Source organism: Geotrypetes seraphini, chromosome 2 (genome assembly GCF_902459505.1).
Source record: "Geotrypetes seraphini chromosome 2, aGeoSer1.1, whole genome shotgun sequence".
In the NCBI taxonomy this organism is placed as follows: domain Eukaryota; kingdom Metazoa; phylum Chordata; class Amphibia; order Gymnophiona; family Dermophiidae; genus Geotrypetes; species Geotrypetes seraphini.
Genome location: NC_047085.1, coordinates 319,458,998 through 319,484,593, shown reverse-complemented (window position 1 = coordinate 319,484,593; position 25,596 = coordinate 319,458,998). Strand labels below are relative to the sequence as shown.

The 25,596-nt window shown below is 42.8% G+C and overlaps 2 protein-coding genes across 3 annotated transcripts in view; one reads left to right on the top strand and one right to left on the bottom strand.

Moving 5' to 3' along the window:
* The window catches only part of OSBPL10 (oxysterol binding protein like 10), a 365,516-nt gene that overhangs the window by 156,655 nt on the left and 183,265 nt on the right, over positions 1–25,596 (bottom strand). The window lies entirely within an intron of this gene.
* On the top strand, positions 17,914–18,374 carry LOC117353783 (histone deacetylase complex subunit SAP18-like). Its single transcript, XM_033930111.1, is given in 2 exon segments — positions 17,914–18,327; positions 18,329–18,374. Coding segments are annotated over 2 exon segments (459 nt in total). The 5' UTR covers position 17,914.

The following is a 25,596-nucleotide window of genomic DNA, read 5'->3' as shown; positions in this document are numbered from 1 at the left end:
AAATTAAGTAAATTATTACTAGTAGACTGGAAATACACCTTTCCTTAATCTAAGCACTCATGTTCCATCTTTCTCCAAACATAAAGTTGATAGAAAGGTTGTCAGTTGAGATGGCTCAAAGAAGACAAATTTATGTGAACGATAGTTAATTACACATTTACATGGATGTTGCAAATAAAATGTAGCCCCTAGAGCCATAACACCAGGTTTCCTTAGCAAAAATTCACGTCTCCTCCGCTGGGTCTCCTTGGCCAAATCTGGGAACATCTGTATTTTACAACCTAAAAATTATTTTTGTTTATTCTTAAAGAAAAGTCTCAGCAGCCAGTTTTTATCTGGCGTGAGCGCTACTGTTATAAGTAAAGTTGTTGGTTCAGCCAATTCTTTATCCGATGTTTCCAGAATATTAGATAAATTCATAGAGTCCTGTCCCATATTCTGTTGTTGTTGTTGCTGTTGCAATTTCTTATTTGGAAGGTAATAAACTTTTGTAAATGGTGGTAATGTTTCTTCAGAAAGCTCCAATATTTCAATCATATAACGCTTAAGCATTTCTCTAGGGGCTATCATAGGCACCTTAGGAAAATTAATCAGCCTAAGATTGTTATTCCGGGAAAAATTTTCCATTACCTCCATTTTCCTTCTTAAATCAGTATTATCTTTAATTAGTGTCTCAATAGTTTGTTTAGAAACCTTTATATCTTGAAATGCATTCTGTATTGAGGTCTTAGAGTCCTCAATTTCACTTTTTAAGTCTTTAATGTCAGTCTCATGTTTGCTAATTTTGTTTTCAAATAGTTGTAATTGTGGACTTATAGACTTTGCCAAGTTAGCCACTAAATCCCAAAGAGAGTCCAATGTTACCTCCTGGGGCTTCTCTATTTGAAGAAAGTGTAACTTAGGTTTATTTAGCTCACCCACTGGCAAACTGTCTCTTCCAACGTCATGTTTGGTTCCTGCTTCCCCCTCTGCTTCCTCCTCAGTCTCCGCATTCGGGCTTCCCTGCAGCAGCAGGGGCCCCGGCAACACAGTTCCCTCATTGATCTCCTGAGCCTCCGGGAAGAGGTGAACTCCAACTTCCGGGAGTGCCTCCGCTCGCGGCGAACTGGTAGACTGAGGGCGTGGGGGAGGTGCTCTCATGTCGGGGCTTAAGGATGTTTCTGGCCCCATAGAGAACGACGCAGACTCGCCACCACTGCGCGCCTCCTGCAGGGAACTCCCCGACGATATTGTTGGCGTTTGCTGCATTCTCCGAACAAGCTCCTCGATATTGCCGAAGACAGCCGTTCTAGAGCGCTGTGAGGCTCCACCAGCGCTCCTTCCTCTCCTCTTCGGCATGGCTATGCAGGTAAAATTTTTACCAAGAAAAGTAAAGTAAGTAAGACGAGCTTGGGGAGAGTGTGCTCAGACGTACTAGCATTCGGCCATCTTGGATCTTCCTGCTCTCCCTGAAGCAACATTTTTAACTGAGTTTCAAGATGCCTACTAGCTCTATAGGCCCTTTAGGCTGCCTTATGCCACTGTGGGCATAGCTAACATGGAAGTGGCATTAGGTGGCCTATAGCGCCTGTGGAAGTGCGGTTCATGTTATAGGTTGGCGCCGGAAATGTAGGCCAGGAAAACCCTGGCCTAAATTTCTGATGCCTACCTTTGCCAGAGGCGTGATTCTGTACCTGACACTAATGCATGATTGACAAGCCATCAGAGGCCGCCAACAACAGCACCAGTTACAGAATCTGGGCCTAAGTGTTCTTCTATTTTCTCCTCTGCTTATAGACTTTTCCCATATGGGCCCTCTTTTTCTGAGAAGTGTCAGTACTAGGGTGATTGCATTCTAGATGTCTCCTCTTCTTTACGGAACTGTAAATATTTCACATAATCTGTCATGTTTGGGCTTTCCTGAACCCCAAGGAGACACCCAGCTGGTTGATTCTCTTTGAATAAGTCAAGATTCTTCTGACATTATAAGCCAATACTTTGAACTACTACTACTATTTATTATTTCTATAGCGCTGAAAGGCATACGCAGCACTGTACATTTTATTATACAATAGACACTGCATGTTCTCTTCTTCAGACCCCCAACAATTAACTCTAGGCTTCCATGTAGTTTGCTAGCAGACTCACATTCCTCTCACAGGTACTAAGAGAGATGGTATGGAGAATCTTCTTTCACTCTGGACATAGGTACAATGAGCAAGGTGATTAAATTTGCGGACGATACAAAGTTATTCAGAGTAGTGAAGATGCAGGGGGATTGCAAAGATCTGCAACGTGACATAATCGGGCTCGAGGAATGGGCATCAACTTGGCAGATGAGATTCAATGTGGATAAGTGTAAAGTGATGCATATCGGTAACAAAAATCTCATGCACGAATACAGGATGTCCGGGGCGGTACTTGGAGAGACCTCCCAATAAAGGGACTTGGGAGTTCTGATTGACAAGTCAATGAAGCCATCTGCGCAATGTGCGGCGGCGGCGAAAAGGGCGAACAGAATGCTAGGAATGATAAAGAAGGGGATCACAAACAGATCGGAGAAGGTTATCATGCCGTTGTACCGGGCAATGGTGTGCCCTCATCTGGAATACTGCATGCAGCATTGGTCGCCGTACATGAAGAAGGACATGGTACTACTCGAAAAGGTCCAGAGAAGAGCGACCAAGATGATTAAAGGGTTGGAGGAGCTGCAGTACAGCGAAACATTAGAGAAACTGGGCCTCTTCTCCCTTGAACAGAGGAGATTGAGAGGGGACATGATCAAAACATTCAAGGTACTGAAGGGGATAGACTTAGTAGACAAGGACAGGTTGTTCACCCTCTCCAGGGTAGGGAGAACGAGAGGGCACTCTCTAAAGTTGAAAAGGGATAGATTCTGCACGAAGGTAAGTGAGTTCTTCTTCACCCAGAGATTGGTGGAAAACTGGAACGCTCTTCCGGAGGCTGTCATAGGGGAAAACACCCTCCAGGGATTCAAGACAAAGTTAGACAAGTTCCTGCTGAACAAGAACGTGCGCTGGCAGAGCTAGTCTCAGTTAGGGCGCTGGTCTTTGACCAGAGGGACGCCGCGTGAGCAAACTGCTGGGCACGATGGACCACCGGTCTGACCCAGCAGCGGCAATTCTTACTCTGGAGACAATACTGCCCTTCAAACACAGAACCTCTCTTTTCCTTTTGCCTCTCAGCTGAAATTTGCATATAATAGAGGCAGTGTATGCATGAAAACCTGACTGGCAAGGGAGAACTCCAGGACTGAGTTGAGAAAGACTGCTATAAACCACAACCTGGATCTTAGAAGGTAGAAAATGACACCTGGGATCTCACTGTTAGGGAAAGGCCCTGCACCCCTTCAGGTTAGATCAGCCCAAAGAGAGAGAGAGAGGGGAAGGCCCTTTTCTCTCCAAAATATTACTTCTTATAACTTCTCTGAGATCACACCTTTTTGTCTTGCTTTCCTAATAGGCAGCTCTCTAGAAAAATATTCAGTGGTTATTCTGTTACACAGGGACTCGAGCAAGCAAAACCCCTTCCACAGCAAAAGAATACTTCACCGGATACTGCTTGAGCACTAGAGAATTTACTGACCTAGGATCATATATGCAAACCACAAAGGACCACTCTATTAAGTCTATAGGTATTACTATGATTCCTCACCACTAGAAGGCAATAGACATAGCAACCAGTAGAAAACCACCCAGTATAGACACTAAGGGGGAAATTCTGTATAGGAGGCCGGTTTCTGCAGCCTCCTAAGAAGCAGCTGAGAATCGTACACCAGCGTCCTATACAGAATTGCATGTGCACTAAGGGACAGACGCCCAACCCCATCTAACTGGCCTGGTTAGAGAATTGCACTTGATCCCTTCCCATCAGCTGATTGCAGCAAGGGAATCCTCCTGCCAGGATCATCTGAGTGGCTGTGGCAGGGGACCCCCACCCCCGGCCAGCAGGATGGATGCCCAATTCCTCCCGCCGCCACACCCAAACCCCCACCCAATTCTGTCCGTGGCAGGATGGATGCTCAATCCCTTCCGCTGCCACCCCTGAACCCCCACACGACACTGTCCAAGACAAGAAGGATGTCCAATTCCTCCTGCCGCCACCCGCAAACCCCCTCAAAGTCTCCTGGCAGGAAGGATGTCCACTCTGTCCTGCCGGAACCCCCACAACAACCCCCCATGCAATAGACAGGAGTGATACCCACTCCCTCCTGCCAGCAGGCCTCCAGACCTGACCCCCCGCCATCCCAGCAGCCCAAACTCTCCCCTCCCCCCGACAATCCCCACAGTACCTTCTGTAGTTTGGCTAGCTGGAGGAATGCCTACTCCCTCCAGCCATGAGGCCCACCTCTTCATAATGGCAGGCCTTCCTCCTTCCTGGTGCTTGCTGGGATGCACTGGGGAGGGGCCTAAGGTCCTGATTGGCTCAGGCACCTAAGGCTCTTCCCATAGGAGGGGGGCCTTAGGCACCTGGGCCAACTGGAGTCTTAGGCCTCCTTCCCAGTGCATTCTGGGATGCACTGAGAGTGGCCTAAGACTCCAATTGGCCAAATACCAAAGGCCACTCCTATAGCCACTCTCAGTGCATCCCGCAGGGAGATTTCCTTGCCAAAATCAGCTTAGCAGCCGTGTCTATTTGAAATGTAGGCCAGCATTTTAATGGCTTACATTTCAGGCAGCTATCTCAGCCCTAGGGAGATGCCTAGGGCCGCTTAAGCTCACCCAAGGCCACTTCTGGGCGAAACCACACCCAGCCTTGTGCGAGCTTAAAAGTGCCTAGACCCCTCCCTATACCCACGACAGACGCCTATAGTGTAGGCAGTCTGCCTCAGTTTTTGTTTTTTTTTAAAAGAAAACATGTGTCCCGATTGGCTGGTTAGACAGTGGTAAGATACCTACTGCCGCCTACAATCAGGATGCTGTTCATAGAATTTGCCCCTAAGGGCTAAATTCTACATACGTTATGGTGCTTAAAGTTAGGTGCAGTTTATACAATAGCGCTTATACCTGGGAGCCATGACTAAATTTGGGCATGGCCATTTGCACCAAGGAAAACGTGGTGCAAATGCCTGTGCCTAAATCTGTAATTGATGCCTCCTCGTAACTGTATATACTATACCATCCTTCTATGGCAATGCAACTATAACTACCCTTTGCCTTTATAGGCCTCTTAATGGCGAACTGTCTTGAACCTATACTCGATATCTACCCACAATTATGTAACTTGTACTTATTAATATGATGTAACTGTATTTCCACATATTACAATATGGGTCTCTTAGCTTGTAAATAACCTTGAACCTGTACTGGATAAGTACAATACAGAAATTTGGATTACATTAGATTAAATTTAGGCACAGATGCCCATAATCTATAATTACGTGCATAACTGAAAGTAGCACCCCCGATCTACCCATGACCCCTTTTTTGACTTGCGCCCACATTTAAATGCATAACATTTAATTAATTTTAATTATGAGTAGCACCAATAATTGTTCATTCTGAATTGGCTATATATTATGTATATTCAACTTGTAACCCATTCTGAACTCGTTGGGGAGAACAAGATAGAAAACAAATTAACTAACTAACTACATAATTAGCTTGTTATTCAATTACATTGTTGTGTGTAATTTTTAATGCATTTGGGGATAAGGGGCATATCTATAAGTGGATGCCTGGTAAGAGTCTATTCTATAATGGAACCTAGGCTTCCAGATTCTATGACAGAATACTAATGTAACCCAGTAATGCCATACTTATAATTTAAGTATTCACACTTTTACCAGCCAGCGAGCTGGTTTATGTGCACCTAAATACAGCAAAACTGTACATAACTTATAGTATTCTGTAAGTTACATGCGTAGGTGGGAGCCCTACCTATAATCCCTACTAGAGGCTGACCGAAACTGAATCACTGGTTGAAATCCATCACTTGGTTTCGGCTAGAACTGGAACTGAAACTGTGGCCCTGACTTCCAATGCTGCCACCACAAGTTGGTTCCCCTGAGCCAGCCTACCCTCCAGCAGAAAACCTGTTCCCTCATTGGGTCACCCACTAAGACTGCCCTCTCCCCCCACCTCTCCATAGACCCTCACTGGGGCTACCTTTTAAAAGCACTGGTGGCATCTTGGAAAATCATAGGTAGGACTTCTGATTCTAGGTGCTTGGGATTTTAAGGATTTATGTTTGAAGCAATCAGATGCCTTCCCAAGGTCAGAAAAATAGGGGTTTATCAATATATTCACACTGTAAAAAAATTGGGTCAGTATTCAAAACAAATTATCTGGACACCAGTGGCTTCTACCCAGACAACTTTTTCTCACAGAGTCCAACCCAGATTTTCAGCAGCACAATCCAGTTAGTGGGAGTGGTACAGGAGCAGGGTTGGGGTGGACTGGGAGTTATCCAGCCATTGCTAATATTCGGTGGTAGTACCCAGATAATCAGTTAACTTAGAACAGAAAACAAAGCTATCCAGGTACTGCCTTTGAGAAAGACATAGGGGAAGCCACTGCTTGGAATATTGCTACACCTTGGGTTTTGGCCAGGTACTAGTGACCTGGATTGGCCACCGTGAGAACAAGCTACTAGGCTTCATAGACCATTGGTCTGACCCAATAAGGCTATTCTTATGATATCAGAAGTACCCAGGTATCTCTCAGCACCTGCTCCACACTCAGATATTCAATGTTGGTACCCAGGTAGAGGCCAGCACTGAATATTGGGTCCTGAGAAAGTCTCATTCAGCTGAAGGTGCCCAATGTTTAAAACAAAGATGGTGATCGTTACCACCTGAATATTGCTCCTTGTGGTTTTTTTTAAGGTGGATTCCATTCAGTGATGCAAAATCCAGTTTTCAGTGTGAGGCACCATTTACCAGCATCAACTCCCAGCATCAGCATCAAACCCATTTCTCCTAGACCCCTTCTACCTTGTACAGTGGTGTAAGTTTGTGCCTTTGCTTCCTGCCTCTCTCTGTTTCTTCAGACAACTGTAAAGGACAAACTAAAATGCAAGAACAGGCATGTTCTGTTTCTGGTAGGAACACAAGAAGTGTGTCTTGCATTTTGAACACTAGCAGGGCCAGCTGGAGAGAGCATCGGAAGCAAATGCACAAGCTTCAAGCACTGCAGATGAACTCAGGCCTGTCTGATGATGTCATCTAGGTGCAACTGCAGCTAGTGGGGTGATGTCAGAGAAAGGGCAAAAGGAAGATTTCTAAGAGATTTTTGGTTATAATTATCGGAAACAGGTGCTGCTACCTAGATTAATGTCACTGACTGAGGCCTCAACTCTTAACTCCCACTCACCGTGTTATCTTTACTTATCGTATCATTCCTTCTGCTAGAAACACCTAAAACTTGAGATGTCCTGTCTGTCTGTCCAAATTAGATTGTAAGCTCTTCTGAGCAGGGACTGTCTATTGAATGTTAAATGTACAGTGCTGTGTATGCCTCTCAGCACTATAGAAATGATAAATAGTAGTAGTAGTTGAAATTCTCTACAGATCACCCCAGCACTATCCAGAAGTACAGTTCAAAGACGGAACTGGGAGTTACCCAGAAACCAGCAATATTCAACGGTGCTGAATATCTTCATTATGTGGATAATTCTGCCAGTTAAACCTGAATATTGAGTACTGTCTAATACCTGGCCACCAGTATTGAATGAATATCTCTGTCTGGGTAGTAGCTGCAGTAGCCGACATCTTCAACAAAATGCTGACATCTGTGGTTCAATATTTGGCCAATCATTTATTTGAAGTAATAACAGAAATGCAAAAGGAATGGTTGGGCCCATTAATCTGAACAATGATGTAAGTGTGTCTTGACATATAAAATTAGAACTTTGCATCTTTTTTTTTTCTGTTTCTAACAAGAACTGAAGATGAAGACATGGAAGGCTTAGACCTGGGGCACCAACGTCGACCACAGGCAAAGGAAGATTTCTCCGATTAACAGGATGCCCTTTTGCATATTAGTAGAGCTAAATTTAAGGTCTCTTGGGACTGGAACACATCACAACTAGGAGAATGCTGGAAGCAGAATGTCTTCATTACTCATCTAAAGACGTGAGGCCATTACAGGCCACAGAACACTTGAAAACATCTCTGCATATAAGACACTATATGGCTTCTATTTAAAACACAAGAAGCCTAACTTTGTATAGGTCACTTAGGTCAGAAAAGAGACATCCAAGTCGGGGCATTCAAAATTTGTAATGTATTTAATCCAAAGCTCACTGAATGTGGAGGCTATGGTAAAACATACAAAAGACTGCAGAAAACATCCATATATTTGGCAGCCCTAGAGCAGAAAAAGCTTTACACTTCACATCCTAAAGAAGAGCACCACCACGCAGGGCTTGGGATCTGGAAGCAGCGATATTTGCATGCATAAACTGCAGATGTCATGACCTCTAGGGATTCAAGGCAAAGTCAGACAAGTTCCTGCTAAACTAGAACATACTCAAGTAAGGCTAGACTTAGTTAGGGCACTGGTCTTTGACCTAAGGGCTGCCGCAGGAGCGGACTGCTGGGCATGATGGACCACTGGTCTGACCCAGAAGCGGCATTTCTTATGTTCTTAAACATTTAAGTGCTGGATTTTCCAATGGCTATCTAGGTGGAGCCAAACTTCAAAGTTTAAATGATTGAGTGTTGGATTATTAATTAATCCAACACTGGACAGATAATGCTAATTTATCCATTTACATGGGGTAGAAGAACTCTGTTGTTGTTATTATATAGGAAATATGACAACATTGTTCTTAGCTATTTATCTCCTAATTGTAGACACTCATGTAGACGGCATCAACTTGATGAATATCTCAACCTTGCTTTTAATTAATGATCAATATTTCACTAAGGGGCTCATTTTCAAAAAAAAAGGAAGACATCCAAAAAAAGGCATTAACCAGCACTTGGACATTTTAATCGCCCAAGATGTTCAAGTGCCGATTTTCGAAACCAACTTCCTAGATGTGCTGCTAGGCTTTTGTCCGCAGGGCATCCAGAGTTCAAGGGGGGAATGTTAGAGGCTTACTAAGGGGGGGATTTGGGTGGGCTTGGCACTCAGACATCGTGCAGCAATAATCAAACATTTCTCAAGACGTCTAAGACGCCATTTAGATGACCTGAGCGACACCTGTTTTTAAAAACATCTATGGGCTCCTTTTATTAAGCCGCGTTACGGCCGCGTGGAATAGCGCACGTTAAATTGCCGCGTACGCTAGACCTTAACGCCAGACTGACAAGAAGCCCACTGGAGGAATTAGATCATGACTCCCCACACACTTCCCCAGGGGTCAATGACTCCCTCCCACCCACCCACCCCCAAAGACGTGAAAGAAACAGTACATACCTGCAGCACCTGGTATAGGAAATCCTAGTGGAGCAGCAAGCAGGGGTCAGGAGAAACCTGGTAGGCAGTGTAGTGAACCACAGAGAAGGTGATCCAAACCCATATCCCACCCTACCCACTACATTTATGGTAGACAGTATGAGCCCACCCAAAACACACTGCCATATAGGTGACACCTGCAGCCATAAAGGCTATTGGGGTGGTAAGCAAGTGGGTACAGCAGGTTTGGGGGTGGAGTGTTGGGAGGACTCACCATAGGGGGTTCTGGTGAGATATATACCTGGCACCCTTTATGTGAAGTTCACAGCAGTGCCCCTAAGATGCCTCACTGCTCTGTTGGCATGTCTATGTGACCAGTGTAGTATAAATCAGTGTTCTTCAACCGCCGGTCAGCAAAAATCTCCTTTCCAGATCCAAAAAGTCGTGCTGGTGTAAGTCAAATGCTTATACAGTCGGTTTTAGCTGCCAATCGACAATTACATCTGTAACAGTGGAAGAAGAGTCCCCCAAGGCCACTATAGTATAGATGTTTACCGCAATACATGGTGGTGTAAAGGTTCAAACAGAACAACAACAAGAAAAGGCAAGGGAGATGTCTCTTCAACCAATAATGAAGTCTTTATTCAAAACACTCTTCCTGCAGTTCCTCTTATAACCTGGCAGGAGTCAGTGCATCACTAACAGATATATATGCTGTTTGTATAATGTCATTGTTGATGTTGCCAATTTTGACCAGTTAGATTCAGTGAATGTAGTCATTCAATGAATGATTTTGTGGAATTTCAGGAAAGCTGCTATGAAAATTACTTATATAGTCAAACCTCAGTTTGCGAGTAACGTGGTTTGCGAATGTTTTGCAAGACGAGCAAAACACTCCCAAAAATCTTACCTCGCAAACCAAGCGCCATCTTGATACACGAGTGAATTAAGCCGGCTGCCGTCCCAATAACGGAAGCAGTCTCCCCCTACTCCTGATGCTCCCAGCACGCTCCCTTTGGCAATTGGCAGGTGCTCTTCTTGCGTGCATGCACCTACTACGTTCCACGCAATCTTTTTCTTTCTCAACTCCCTCCCCTTCTGTGGCTAGTCACACCCCCAGCCACGTGCACTCACTTTTAACCAATGAGCTGTGGCTGTATAGGATCCTCAGAATGCCACACTGAATGTTCGTGTGGTAACCGTCCTCATAGGAACATTTAAGTGTGTGAATTTTTGTTATTTTGTAGCGTCTCATAAAGTGCAAGTGCTTCAATAAATAATTATCATTTTTATTATAATTTTTAAATCGTTATCATTTTATGTTATATTTTTAAAGGAATACTGCAAAAGCAATACTTAGCTTTACAAAACTGGGTCTGCCTCAATCCCCACCGACGCGTTTCATAATTTCATCAGGGTCGGGGATAGGGAGAGCTATAAAGAATAGAAAATAAAGATGTTGTTAATAATAAAAAACCCCAGTAAACTGAAAATTTAAGACTAAGCAATTGCTACATATCTTACCAGAGCAGTTTGAAATCCTAGCATATTGCTAGATCCCTGTTGAGAGTGCCGGGTTTGTTAAATAGCCGCGGCATAGAGGTGGGCTTAATAAACCAAATCCCCGGATCATGTGACCCCATGGTGACCAATGAACAGCTGACAAGACATTTTAAGCTAAATGGATAGGACTAAACCAAGGAACAAAACAGGGAGAGTCATAAGACTGTTGTTAACCAATCACTGGTTAGATTTAAACCATGGGGATACATTGTATTGAGCTGATACATCCAACGAAGCTCTTTGATGTTTAAATTATATTCAAGATTACCTCCCTCCCACCCGACATGAACACTATCAATGATACGCCATTTAAGGTCATTAATTTTATGTTTCAAAAGAGACCAATGGCGAACCAGGGGAGCAGTTTCTACCCCAGTGTTGACACGAGACTTGTGTTCATTAAGTCTGATATTCATAGGTCTAGTGGTGCGCCCAATATATATCTTTGGACAGGGGCACATGATCATGTAAATAACATGATCCGATTTACAGTTGGTCCTAGATCTAGCCAAGTATATTTTACCAGTCTGCAGATGGCACCAACTGCTCCCCTGGTTCGCCATTGGTCTCTTTTGAAACATAAAATTAATGACCTTAAATGGCGTATCATTGATAGTGTTCATGTCGGGTGGGAGGGAGGTAATCTTGAATATAATTTAAACATCAAAGAGCTTCGTTGGATGTATCAGCTCAATACAATGTATCCCCATGGTTTAAATCTAACCAGTGATTGGTTAACAACAGTCTTATGACTCTCCCTGTTTTGTTCCTTGGTTTAGTCCTATCCATTTAGCTTAAAATGTCTTGTCAGCTGTTCATTGGTCACCATGGGGTCACATGATCCGGGGATTTGGTTTATTAAGCCCACCTCTATGCCGCGGCTATTTAACAAACCCGGCACTCTCAACAGGGATCTAGCAATATGCTAGGATTTCAAACTGCTCTGGTAAGATATGTAGCAATTGCTTAGTCTTAAATTTTCAGTTTACTGGGGTTTTTTATTATTAACAACATCTTTATTTTCTATTCTTTATAGCTCTCCCTATCCCCGACCCTGATGAAATTATGAAACGCGTCGGTGGGGATTGAGGCAGACCCAGTTTTGTAAAGCTAAGTATTGCTTTTGCAGTATTCCTTTAAAAATATAACATAAAATGATAACGATTTAAAAATTATAACAAAAATGATAATTATTTATTGAAGCACTTGCACTTTATGAAACGCTACAAAATAACAAAAATTCACACACTTAAATGTTCCTATGAGGACGGCTACCACACGAACATTCAGTGTGGCATTCTGAGGAACCTGTGTGTTGAACTTTTCAGTTTAGGTGGCAAATTGATTTTTAGCATTGTTACTTTGGTGCACACTTTGATTTTGAGTGGCTGTATAGGAGCACGCCCTAGAAATCAACGGAGAGGGAAGGTGTCTGTCCCTCTCTGCCCGGGAAATCTACTGTTCTCCATGTTGCCTGGCTGTGATAAAGGGCTGAGAAGCAGATGGATGCACCATGTCCACCAGCCTGGGGCTGTCCTTTCCTATAAGCCTTGCTGCCAGTGCCGGTGGTGGCAGCAGTAGAAGAGACGGGTTGGGGCTTCGCTGACTTTGCTGCTGAGAGGGGAATAGAGACGAGACATGCCAGTGAGGAACCGGTACAACCTGGTAGAGGAAAGAGGAGATGCATCGTCCTGAAGCAGGGGGCAGCTGTACGGGGACCCCGACGGAAGGAAGTGACCCTGCTGAAGGGGCTTGTAGTACCCAGACATCATTTAGGCAGGTACCCACCCCTGGGCCACCATAGCAAACCTTGGTTGTGGAACGAATCGTTTGAGTTTACATTATGGCCTATGGGGAACTTTGCTTTGATATACGAGTGCTTTGGATTATGAGCATACGTTTGGAACGAATTATGCTCATAAACCAAGGTACCACTGTATATATCACATTTGAACAGATATAGTCTGTATGTTTTCCGGTTCATTTATGAAATATTGTACAATGTGAAATACGGTATATCCAGGAGGTGTAGCTGACATCACTTTCACTTTAGAAACACAACTAACAAAAAGGTAACCCTAACCTCAACTGCTCCTTGTTCTGAAGAGGGGCTGAGTGAGGATCTGCTAAGAAGAAGAAGAAAAACTCCATTGGAATATCTTAACTGCTGGCATTCAAACTTGGAAAAAGGTAAAACTTGGGTTTCAGTAGGTTATTTCATTGGCCTCTTTTACTTTTTTAGTTCAATACTCTGCTTTTTCAGCAGTCAGTTTAGGAAATAGGAGTAGCCTTTACAGTTTCTGTTAGGGTTTTCATATAAAAAGTGTGTAGATAAGTATATTGGGTTGCATTTCGGAGCATAAGATCAGATTAGGGCACAGATAGCAGTTGAGAAAAGTCTTTTTTAGTGTTTAACATTAGTTTAAAATACAGCTAGAAAAAAAGTAGCCCTACAGAGTATATGTTTTGCAAAGGGCTTTTCAGTTAGGCAGTTAGAAATTGCTTTTTTGTTTAGTTGTCTTTCAGTTAAACAATAATGCCAAATTCAAGGGAAAAGTCAAAAGGTCAGGTGTATTTTAGATTTTAGCAAAGCCTTCGACAGTGTTCCTCAAAGGCATCTAATAAATAAGCTGTGTGCCCTCAAAATGGGCCCCAAAGTGATGGACTAGATCAGGAACTAGTTAAGTGGAAGGTGACAAAGGGTATGGTCAATGAAGATTGCTCTGAGGAAAGGGATATTACCAGTGGTGTGCCTCAAAGGTTCAGTTCTTGGACCTATTCTTTTAATTTTTTTTAAAGCGATATTGTTGAAGGGCTGTCAGGTAAGATTTGCCTCTTTGTGGATGATACCAAAATCTCTTTAGAATAGACACCCCTGATGGTGTGAAGTTTGAAGATTGGTCTGAAATTTGGCAGCTAAGATTTAATGCTAAGAAATGCAAGGTCAGGCATTTGGACTGCAAAAACCCAAAGGAATGGTACAGTTTAAGAAGGGGTGGTAACAAAGCAGTGGGGCACCTTAGAGGGCACTGCTGTGAACTTCACAAAAAGGGTGCCAGATAAACATCTCACCAAAACTCCCCCCAAACCCCCCTTTCCAAAACCTATACCCACCTGTCTACAGCCCCAAAAGCCCTTATGGCTGCAGGTGGCACCTATATGGCAGTAGAGTAGGATGGGGGGGGGGGTTGGTGGGCACACATTTTCCACCATAAATGTAGTGGTTAGAGTGGCTTATGGGCCTAGGTCCTCCTCTCTATGGTTCACTATCCCACCCACCAGGCGACTTAAAACACCTGTGTGCAACTCTACTAGGCTTCCCCATACCAGAAGCTGCTGTTTTAGAGACATGTATGTACCTTTTTTTTCTCATTTTTGTGTGGTGGAAGGGGTCAGTGTGGGGGTGTCTTACCTTGATGCGTTAAAAGGTCATTTGGTTAGTTTGTGCATCTTTGTGGCACTTAGACCCTTCTAAAACAGGTCTAGTTCCAAACGTATAAGTTCCGTCCAGGATGTCTTGCAAAATGTTTGATTATCACTGCAAGATGTCCATGTCTAACCCACCCTTGACACTGCCCAAAGCATGCGCATAATATGCCTCCACCACACCCATCTCATGCTTTGAGCGCACAGAGGCTGGATTGCCTTGCTAGACGTACAAAAAGACGATTTTGATTAGCCTGAATTGGACATTCTGGCAATTAGGATGTCAAAGTGCTGATTTAGGATGCTTTTTGGACCATTTATGGTTTTTTATTATGAGCCTGATAATATCATAAATCAACAACAATATAACACACACACTCCCCACACACACACACAATACTCTAGCACAAATTTAAAATTGGATTTTCACAGCTTACAAAATATTAAAGACCCATTCAATAACCAACAATTTAAAAGAGTCAAAATCCACACTTATAAGCATTTTCTAAATAAAAAGATAAGTTTTTGCAGCTTTCTAAAACCTTAACAACCCTTCCAATGACCTAACAAATGAAGGGATTTGATTCCACAATTTGGGCATAATATTTTCAATTTCCTCAATTTAGCTCTAGTTCAGGAGTTTTTTATGACTAGGACAGCATTTTGGAAGATAAATGTTGCATCCATTCCTGATATCCTCAAGTTGTACAGACACTGTATACACAGGGAACATGAGAGTGGCTTAAAGACTGATAATGGTCATCTGTGACCACCACCTATTTTTCCAGTTGAGGGTCTACACAATAAGATATCCTGACTCAAGTTCAATTTTCTGAAATTAGATTAAATGATGTTGGAGTTGTGTAGCAGGCTGTTCTAATGTGCATTCCTATGCCAATACAAGAACAATCTGGGCTCCTGCTCCAGAAAGATGCCTGTCTAACCTAGGATGGTCTACTGAAGGAAGTAGTCCAACAGAACTGAAGTTTTAGCTGAAAGGATTTAAAATAGGAGCTTCAGAAGGTGAGTTACCCCACTTTGGGGTCCAGGAGCAGCAAAACACATTTTTCTTTGGGGGAGGATAAGCTCCAACCCCTACCCATGCTCTGCCCTCAGCTCTAGCATCTCTCTTTCCCTTATCTGCCATCCCATACTTAAACCCCCCCCCCCCATTGCTTCCAACATCTTTCACTACCTTTGAACCCTTCTCCAAAGTCTCCGACACTTCTCTCCTTCCCTAACCACCCCATCCCCATTTCCAGCACTTCTCTCTACCTCCTCTTTCCTCCTACCTCTCTACCTCCTCTCCCTCTGTTCGCCATCTCTGTAAATAATAGTATTATTGTTCGAGTCTTCTCTGCTCGCAACCTTGAAGTAGTCTTCGATTTTGACCTATCATTTTCTACACACATCCAACAGACTGCTAAAGGTTATCACGTCTATCTCTATAACATCGCCAAAATAGTGGTCTGTCTTTTCCACCTGGAAAAGAGCTCTTTCCCCCCCACCCCCCCGTGTTTAAGAAAAGACCCACACTCCTGATCCCTGGAGGTGTGCTGATGTTTAGAACTAACTTTTCATTGGCTGGGTCGCTGTAGTTTGAGTTCTTAACCTAGAGCTAGTATGATATGGGAAGCTTCTGAATGTCTATTTGCAAGGTTTTTTTCTCACAAGTATATACTTCTCCCTCTGTATTCGCAGTCCCACGCCTCAGGCAGCATATTGCTTTGAGCCGCCCCTGCATAAATCATTATTAAGATATACTTGGGAAAAGCCATTGCTTATTTCTTCGAGAAGCAGCATAAAATCTGTTTTACTCTTTTGGGATCTTGCCAAGTACTTGTGACCTAAATTGGCCATTGTCTTTGGTCTGTTCCAGCAAGGCAATGCTTATGTTCTTATGTAAGAGAGATAGACTGAAGCTGCTGTTAGCATGCAGTTGTCAGGAAAAGAATATGGTGTTGGGAGTAATGGAGCTTGTGAGTGCCGAGACCCTGAGAAAGGAATTAGGGTCCAACTCTTGAGTGCTGCCTGACCCACACAATCTAAAACAGGGAGGGCAACCTTTATACACAAGAGGACTGCACGAATGTCAGTACTATCTCTAGCGGGTCCAACATTTGTTGTAATCCACTTAGGATTAAGCAAAATAAAACATTTTTAAATAAATAAATGGCGGGACCAGGAATGTGCAGAGCTCCATAAACCTTCTGTGATAAATAAGAAAAACGTAACTAAAACTAATGGAAGCAAATTGTTAGAGTGGCTATTCTGAAAATATCTGCTTAATACAGTATTTAATATCACCAAAATTCTGGTTTAATTCTGTATATACTTCCCATGGTCTCGCAGGCTGCATATAAGTCAGTGGTGGGTTACAGGTTGCCCACCCCTGATCTAAGAGAAACAGAGCACTAAGGAACGCTCTGAGTGAGCCATAAACCTAAGATGAGACTGGGAAGATTTAAAAGAACCTTGAGGCATGTCCTCTGGTAATCTCTGAGATTTACAATCCCCTAAGTCAGGGGTGTCAATCTCAATCACATTAAGGGGCCGAAATCCAAAACACAGGCTAAGTCGTGAGCCAGACCCCGCCCATCTCCGGGCCAGACCTTGCCCATCTCTACCCCAGACCCCGCCCCCATAATAGTACTAATTGTAATACCATTTTCTCCGTTCATTTTTCATATATACACACAATATAATCTTATTAACAAACACATAATAGTTAACCACAAAATTAAACTACACAAAGCACACTGTATGCTTCTCAACATTCATTCCTACTAGAACACAGATAACCCCTATGCAAATATGGTACCAAAAACTAAAAGTACTAATATATACAAACAAACCCTAAGATTCAAGACTGTATGCTGTACAACCCCAGAGAAAATGAAACAAATGCATTTCTTCCTGAACAGTGCAAGATATAGACAGCAAATGTAAATTCTCAAAATTGACACAATTAAATTACTAAATTGAAAATAAAATCATTCCCCCCTACCTTTGTTGTCTCCCTCCCTCCATGCTGTTCCTCATTTAGGTGCCTCCCTCTGGCGGGCGTCTTACCTTCTGGCCTGCTCCCACCTGGCCGTTTTATGCTGCCCGCGGTGCAATGCGCGTTTTCATTGCTGGCCCCGGTGTTATCTTCTGGCCGGCTCCCGCTTCCTTATTGCTGCAGTGTGCACAAAGCCACATCCCATGCCTCATCCGGAAGCCTTCCCTCTGACATCGACGTCAGAGAGAAGGCTTCCGGTTCAGGCGCAGGTCGCGCATAGGAGCCATTTCTAAGCTGAGACCATCAAGAGCTAGCTGGCGTGGCTGAGAGCCAGAGCTAGATGGTGTAGAAGGCACTATGGCATACAGCTAGAGGTACCACTTAGATACCGTGGTGGATGGAGCTGGTAATGAGTGGAAGGCTATAGTTTGGGCCAGTGTCAGTGTGCGAAACCAGAGAGCACAGCTGCTGTGGAAAACCAACACAGCTAATTTTTAGCACTGTAGCATACTGGACTGCTTGTCAAGGCAAGTAACATGGGAAAGTCTCAGGCGCATCCATGGCTGATGCGCAGGGAAAGATGGCGGTGGAGTCCCCTGTCACCCAGGAGGAGATTAAGAAAGAACCAGAGAAGCCCATAGACAGAGAAAAGACATGTCCACTTTTGTTGAGAGTTTTCACAACCAATAATGGAAGACACCATCGAATGGATGAATTTGCTAGAGGAAACGTCCCATCTAGTGAGTTGCAAATCTACACCTGGATAGATGCAACACTAAAAGAGTTGACTAGTTTAGTGAAAGAAGTGTATCCAGAAGCTCGGAAGAAAGGCACACATTTTAATTTTGCAATTGTATTTCCAGATAACAAATTTCCTGCTTACAGATTGAAGGAGATTGGTAGCACAGTGTCAGGAAGAAAGGGATCAGACGATTCCATGACCCTAAGTTCTCAGAAGTTTCAAATCGGAGACTACTTGGATATAGCAATAACTTCCAAACCGAGCTCCACCTCCTTCAGGACGTATGACACCATATTAAGACAAAACATTAAGGATATGTATTCTAAAGAATTGGTTACTTGAAAGTGGTGTTTATATATAATAAAGTGAAGAATGATAAGGTGAAAAAAAAAAAGAATTATAGCTGAGTTCCATAGCTTCTGTTATGCACAAACTAGTCTTGAACCTGTGACCTTCAGGTTGGAAGCCAGTCACCTTCCAGAATAAGCTATCCTGCCTCTCAAAGCATCGTAACATTGCACATGGAGAAAATCCTAAGAAACCATGGCAGCAATGAGGTCCCCACTCATCCTTGGTTACCATGGAGACTAGGAGAGGCCTGAGAACAGTGCACTAATCAGAAAAAAATCAAGATGTAAAACTTCTCAATGAAACATGGAACCAACAGCATTAGGCTTGATTCTATACTAAACTCCTTTGTAAAGTTGCTGAATAAAGGAATATCTGTGTTGCCAATATAAATTACATTACATTAGTGACTTCTATTCTGCCAATACCTTGCAGTTCTAGGTGGATTACAAAAGAAGATAACTGGACATTTCCAGGAAAATTACAAATTAGGGTGCTGTTTACATGGTTGAGACTTTGATGGGAGATTTACAAGAGTGGATAGTCATGGAGATGTGTTATGATTTCTTGATAAATTTTTTGAACAACAGGGTTTTGATTTCTTTTCGAAATTATATGAAGTCGGTTGTTGTCTGCATATTGGAGAGGAGGTGATCAAGTTTTGCTGCTTGCGTTGCTAGTAGGTTGTTATACATGCATACATAAATAAATAAAGTCCTTGTAACAAAAAACATTTCCACAAATGAAGAGAGGGGAACTTTCAGGTGGGTTTTTATTTTTAATTAACTGCCCTCTGTCAAAAAACTGAGAGGAAGGTTCTCAAAACTTAACGTGCCTTTAACTCGGTCGCTAACCCTGCTCCAGCCAGTTTATCAGGGCAGTATTTTACCAGCCGATTATCAGAACGGCTCACTTTGGTCTTTTCCAAGCTTCCTAGCTGTCTCTGACTCTGCCATGCAAATATAGTACAACAAGGTCATTCTCTATCATCGCCAGGTGATTCACTGCCCTTGTTGTATCACATTTGTGGGCAAAATTTTCTGGCAGGGTTTGAGGTGTCTTAGCCTTACTTTCTGATTAGTGCCTGACCACTGGGGGGCTCAGGCACTGACAGGAAAGTAAAGTTTGATAACTCAGCCCCCACCCACCCCAGCAAATTTAAGGCTTTGCAAAGATTGGGCATGTTTTAGGAAACAATTGAGATCTCAATTGTTTGTTGACACATATATATAATATGTATTGTTCAAGCTTGTTTCAGGAAAGTACTGAGAACTTACCTGTTTGGCAATACATTTATAAGATATGGATTGATTGTATACTACTGTAATTTGACATCACGTTGCTGTTTTGGGTTAATGAAAGGATTTTGCAAGAATAAGTAAGAATTTCTATCTCGATAATTCTGCCACATAGAGGTTATTTTGTCTGATGTATATCTAGTTTGTTATGTTATGTATGTTAATTTTGTACACTACTTTGATTTAAAGCAGTTTATAAATTTTTTAAATAAATAAAAGAAAGAGACCTCCAAATTGAAGATTGGCAGGAGGGATGCCCACTCCCTCCTGCTGCCACAACTGGGGTCCTCCGACAACCCCTAGATGTTTAGAGAGTGACTTGTCATTTTCAAATTATTACATTTATGGCTGCGATAGCGGCCTGTCGGATTTTTGTACAAGTGTTAGAGAATCAGCTCAGGAGATGACTCAAGCTCTTTAAATGAAAGATATATAAGAATATGAGAAAACTAAAGACCTAATTCTGTAAATGGCGCTGTAAGGTAGGAGGTGATAGGTGCCCCACTGCTGCCTAACTTAATTGTTTTAATTGGCTTTAATCAGTGCGGTAACTGACCGTGCCATTATAAACCAATTAAAAACTCATTTTAAAAGTAGGCATTATAATCATGTTTACAGCAATATGTCTAATAATGCCAAAGGTCAAAGTAGGCATAGTTAAGGGCGAAGATGACCTTAGACACCATTAGCCGCGATTCTCAGTCAAACTTAAGCATCAGTAATGTAGGCCTTTAAAACCCCGGCCTACATTATCTGCACCTAAGTTTTTCTGTAGCTGCGATTCTGTTAATGGCACCTACGTGTGATTGACACACAAACAGTGCTGTTTTTGTAGCCACCGCCCGCTGTGGGTGCTATTTTAGGAATGTAGCCCTAAATATGTACTTTCAGAGAACTTATAACACATGGTGCACTGTCCTGATGCTGTTTAACCAACTCTACAACAATAAATGATATATCAAGAACTCACGTTCACGTGCTGCCCGATTCACGATTCGAATCGGTTCACCGATTCACTTCAGGTGAATCGATTCAAATCGATTAAAAAAAAAATCGGCTTCCCGATTCGGACCCTCCCCCTCGTCCCTAAAGCAGGAGCGGCAGCGCTGCTCTTGCAGGCCGGCCGCTGCCGCACCTGCTTTAGAGGGCGAGGGGGGAGGGTCAGTCGGGAAGTGCTGCTGTTGGCTTCCCCCCCTGGCGTCCGGCTTCCCCCCTGGCATCTGGCTTCCCCTCCCTGGCCTCCCGCTTCCCCCCCCCTGGCCTCCCCGCACCGTTTACCGTTGAGGAGCAGCCTGCAGATAAGATCACGGTGCTAGCGATCTTAGAAGAAACAGGTGATTTCTGGTTCCCAGGTACACAGCACTGCAATAAAATTCCTTGGTAGAAATATTCCCCAAATAAAATCTCTAAAAAAGAAACTGCAGGCTCAGACCTTTTATTTTTTATTTTTTAAAGTCAGGAAAAAATCATAGAATGGAGAGGTGGGGGAGGGGAAGCGACCTGGCATCATCAGATTTATACCTAGAAAAAGCCTTAGCCACAGAAGCTCAACTGGAGCCCCAAGAAAAGGTCAGGAGCCCATCACAGGAATGGGGAGAGGTGATGGCAGAAGGAGGATGGACCTGGCACCACCAGGTTTATACCCAAAAGACCAATATATAAAGCTTTTGCCCATAAGCTCAACTGAAATCTCAGAAAGAAAACAGGAGCCCACCATAGAAATCTGAGACAGAGCTGCACAGTGAGGTTCTATCACCTGCTGGAGATAGAGAGATACTCAATGGAACCTAACGCACAGCAGCTTTATATGGCAAAGTTCTAATTACCCTCTATCTCTACCTTCTGGTAGATGGACACAACCCATAAGTATGGACTAATCCTTTGGAGACGCTAAGGAATTGTATGTACCAAGGCCCGGATTCTGTATAGGACGCGTGGTCTCAGAAGCTGCCTAAGCAGCTTTTGAGAATCAAACGCGGACGTTCAATAGATTTAATTCCTAGTCAAAAAATGCCCCCCTTTCTTTTTAAAAAACTCTCATTCTTCATGCTGATACTACGTATCTTCATCTAACGGTTTTCTGTTTTCAATGACTGTCTTCTTCACCAATTGTATTCTGTAATTCGCTGGCTTTCCAGCCCCTTTAATGTAACATGTTAAGATTACACTGTAACCCATTGATATCTTTTTCTTGCTATTGTGTACTCTACAATTACTGACTGCTCAGTGACACCTTCACTATTTGTACGCTGTAATTCGCTGATTGTACAGCTCTCTTCACTGTGAACCGCCTAGAAGTCGCAAGATTATGGTGGTATAGAAAAATTAAGTTATTATTATTATTATATACAGAATCCCGCCTAAGATCCCGATTCTCTAACTGACGTCCATGTTACAGACGCGGGTTAGAGAATTGGGTTGCCACTGAGCTTATCACAGCAAGGAATCTCCCTGCCACGATAAGATTAGCGGCAACCCTGTCCCCCATCCACTATAAGGACTAATCTTTTTCTATTCAGTTCTAGAAGCTGACAAATAGGAAGGGAACCCTAACATTCTGTGAATTCTGAGACAGAGTGACAGGGGGTTTAAGTCCATATTTGGCCCCAGATACCATATTTTGATTATGTGCCCCATCCAAAAAGGGGGCCACTACACTTAGGTCTTCAAACAATATTTTAATCTTAAGAGTTTCCTGAAGCTGTTACTTAAAGCAACAAATACCTCACAATCAACATTTTAAATCAATATAGGCCCTAAGACTGTGTAAGAAAAACAATAACTTAGAATAGTATCAAGGAGTCTTCTTGTATTGATACAACCAATTCATACTTAGAATGCCTAATTCTTCCTATTATTATAAATTTTTATTGCCCCGTTTTTGTTTTTGTTAAGGGAGCAGGGTCGCTTTAAAAATATCCAGTGACATCACAATGTGATTTGACCTGTTTAAAATTTTAATTGAACCATTTAGTTTCCCTTTCTATTCAGTTACTAAACTTACTGATCTCCTACACAGGACACACTACTCATTTCACATCTCAAGCTAAATAAGGACAAAAAGCCATATATATTAAAGTGCTGTTTCAGATTCCTGCTATGTTTTGGTCTTGATTATGCTAGGGCAGGGGTGGGCAACTCTGGTCCTCGAGGGCCGGAATCCAGTCAGGTCTTCAGGATTTCCCCAGTGAATATGCATGAGATCTATTTGCATGCACTGCTTTCAATGCATATTCATTGGGGAAATCCTGAAAGCCCGACTGGATTCCGGCCCTCGAGGACCAGAGTTGCCCACTCCTGTCAGCTAGGGCGTGTTATTCTACAACATTCTTGCCCTGAAAAGAAAGAATATACAATTCATATAGGTACGCATGTGCAATATTATATCCTGCCAAATCCTCATTAATTAGAATTCTAAGGCGGGTTACTGCAACATATTGTTACACAGAATTTTGTATAGTTAAATATGTATGTTACAAAGAATTATACATTCTACATAAAGTTATCAAATTGTTATCAAATTATACATTCACTCTGCCCAGATGGTCAAAGTATTGGCTTTTGCGGATGACTTAATTTTTACATTGACTCAGCCACAGCGTTCCAGTAGTCATTTACAACATTCTTTAGTGGAATTTTATTTTTATTCCGGCTTTACTCTAAACTATCAAAAATCTATAGTTTTGGCTTTTCCCTCAACTATACAAGATACTTGGGTGGGTGACTTTCCATTTGCTTGGGCCCGGTCCTCCATTAAATATCTTGGAGTGTGGTTACCACGTGATCTATCCACTTTATATGATTGCAATGTGACCTCATTATTGGGGGATACTTTGAATATGCTTCAAACTTGGCGGGCTTTTCCTTTGTCAGTGGCAGGCCGAGTGGCTTTGTATAATATGGTGTTGTTTCCAAAATGGCTCTATCGATTCCAGGTACTCCCCCTTTTATTGCCCCATGCTACTTGGGTTCAACTTATTAGAGGGATACAGCGGTTTGTCTGGGGTGGAAAAAGACCGCGTCTGACTTTTTCTAGGCTGTGCCTCCCCAGAGAACGGGGGAGGGGGGGAGGAAGAGGGGGGGCTATGGTCTTTTGAATATTCAGTGGTATGCAATGGCTTGTCAAATGCGACATATTAATGATTGGTTTAGAGGTACATCTTATTTTTCTGCTACTCCCTTGGAATTGTCATTTTTGGTTCCTTACCATATCAGTTATTTGTTACATGTGACGGCCCCGGCCCTCCATCTGGTGGTGGCACAATATCCTATATTTGCTACTGCGAGACGGACCTGGCGTTGGATTTGCAAATGTTTGCACCTGTTCCCAAAGATTTCTCCCTTCCTCCCTCTTCGGGGGAATGGAGATTTTCTACCAAGTATTCAATCTGTGTCTTTTCAGCAATGGGCCTCTTTGGGGTTATGTTATATTTTTCAGTTACAGTGGTGCCTCGCATAACGAACGCCTCGCACAACGAACGCTGCACACAACGAACTTCATGTCTTGATTCACACAACGAACTTCGTTTCACACAACGAACTTCACACAACGAACTTCGTTTCACACAACGAACTTCGTTTCACACAACGAACTTCGTTTCACACAACGAAGTCGCCCGAGCTGCCGATGTATTGCATCCTTCCGCGCAGGCACTGCAGGCAGTCGTTAGTCACTGCGCTTAACTGCCCTCTCTCACTGTATACAGTCGTCCTTTTAAGATAAACTCAATATTTTTTATATATCATGGCTTCTAAAAAAAGCAGGAAGGTGATTTCTGTTGAAATGAAACGGGAAATAATTAGAAGGAGTGAATGTGGGGTAAAACAGTGTGACCTCGTCAAAGAGTTTGGCCTCAGCAAGACCACCATTTTCACCATTTTGACAAATTTATCTTTTTTTATGTCATCTTAGCATATTTTATGCTGCAGAACGAATTATTTTTTTTAACATGTATTGTTATGGGAAAACGCGTTTCACATAACGAACTTTTCGCATAACAAACTTGCTCCTGGAACGAATTAAGTTCGTTGTGTGAGGCACCACTGTATATACAGATGAGGGGCGATTTGCTTCTTATACTTCATTACAACATACATTTGGACTTTCTGAAGTTGACCTTTTTGCTTACTTTCAAATACGTCATTATATATGGTCAATGCCTGCTACTCATTTGACGAACACTTGTCATGAGACTCTTTCTGAAATGTTCAGTTTTTCTGCACAGCAATTAATTCCTCTTCGTTTCCATCATGTAGGCATTCGTGACAGTCAACCTGGCCATAACTTTGATATTTTAGCAGAAACCCGGGCTGAGGACTTACACTGTATTATTACTTCTCATCAGATACAGCAGGTTGTCAAAACTTTAAGAAAGATATCTACAAATATTCAACACTGGGAACAGCAATTGAAGTTTATACTTCGCCTTTACATCTCACCCAAACGAGCTTACAGGATGGGCATTTCTCAGAGTCATCACTGCCCTAAATGTTCTCAAGCCAATGCATCCTTGGGCCACATGTTTTGGTCTTGCCCTGGTGTTTTTCAGTTTTGGCTTCGTTTGGGTTCTTATATTTCCGTTCTTTGGGGTCGGCGGTGGTCTCCGACCCCTAGAGCGCTTTTTGGATTCTACAATGTTGTCTCTCCAAAACCTAAAGGCCTTTCAGATTTTTTGGCTCAAGCTATACTACTTGGCAAAAAGGCTATACTTACACAGTGGCTGGCAAGCGATGCCCCGACTTATAGTCAATGGAAATCATTGATGATCATACATGCCTCCTTGGAACGTAGACATTTTATTGATCTTGACTCTGGACCGGGGCGCAAATTTACTTTTTTTTTTTTTTTGCCTTCTTCTATTCAGGGATTTTCTG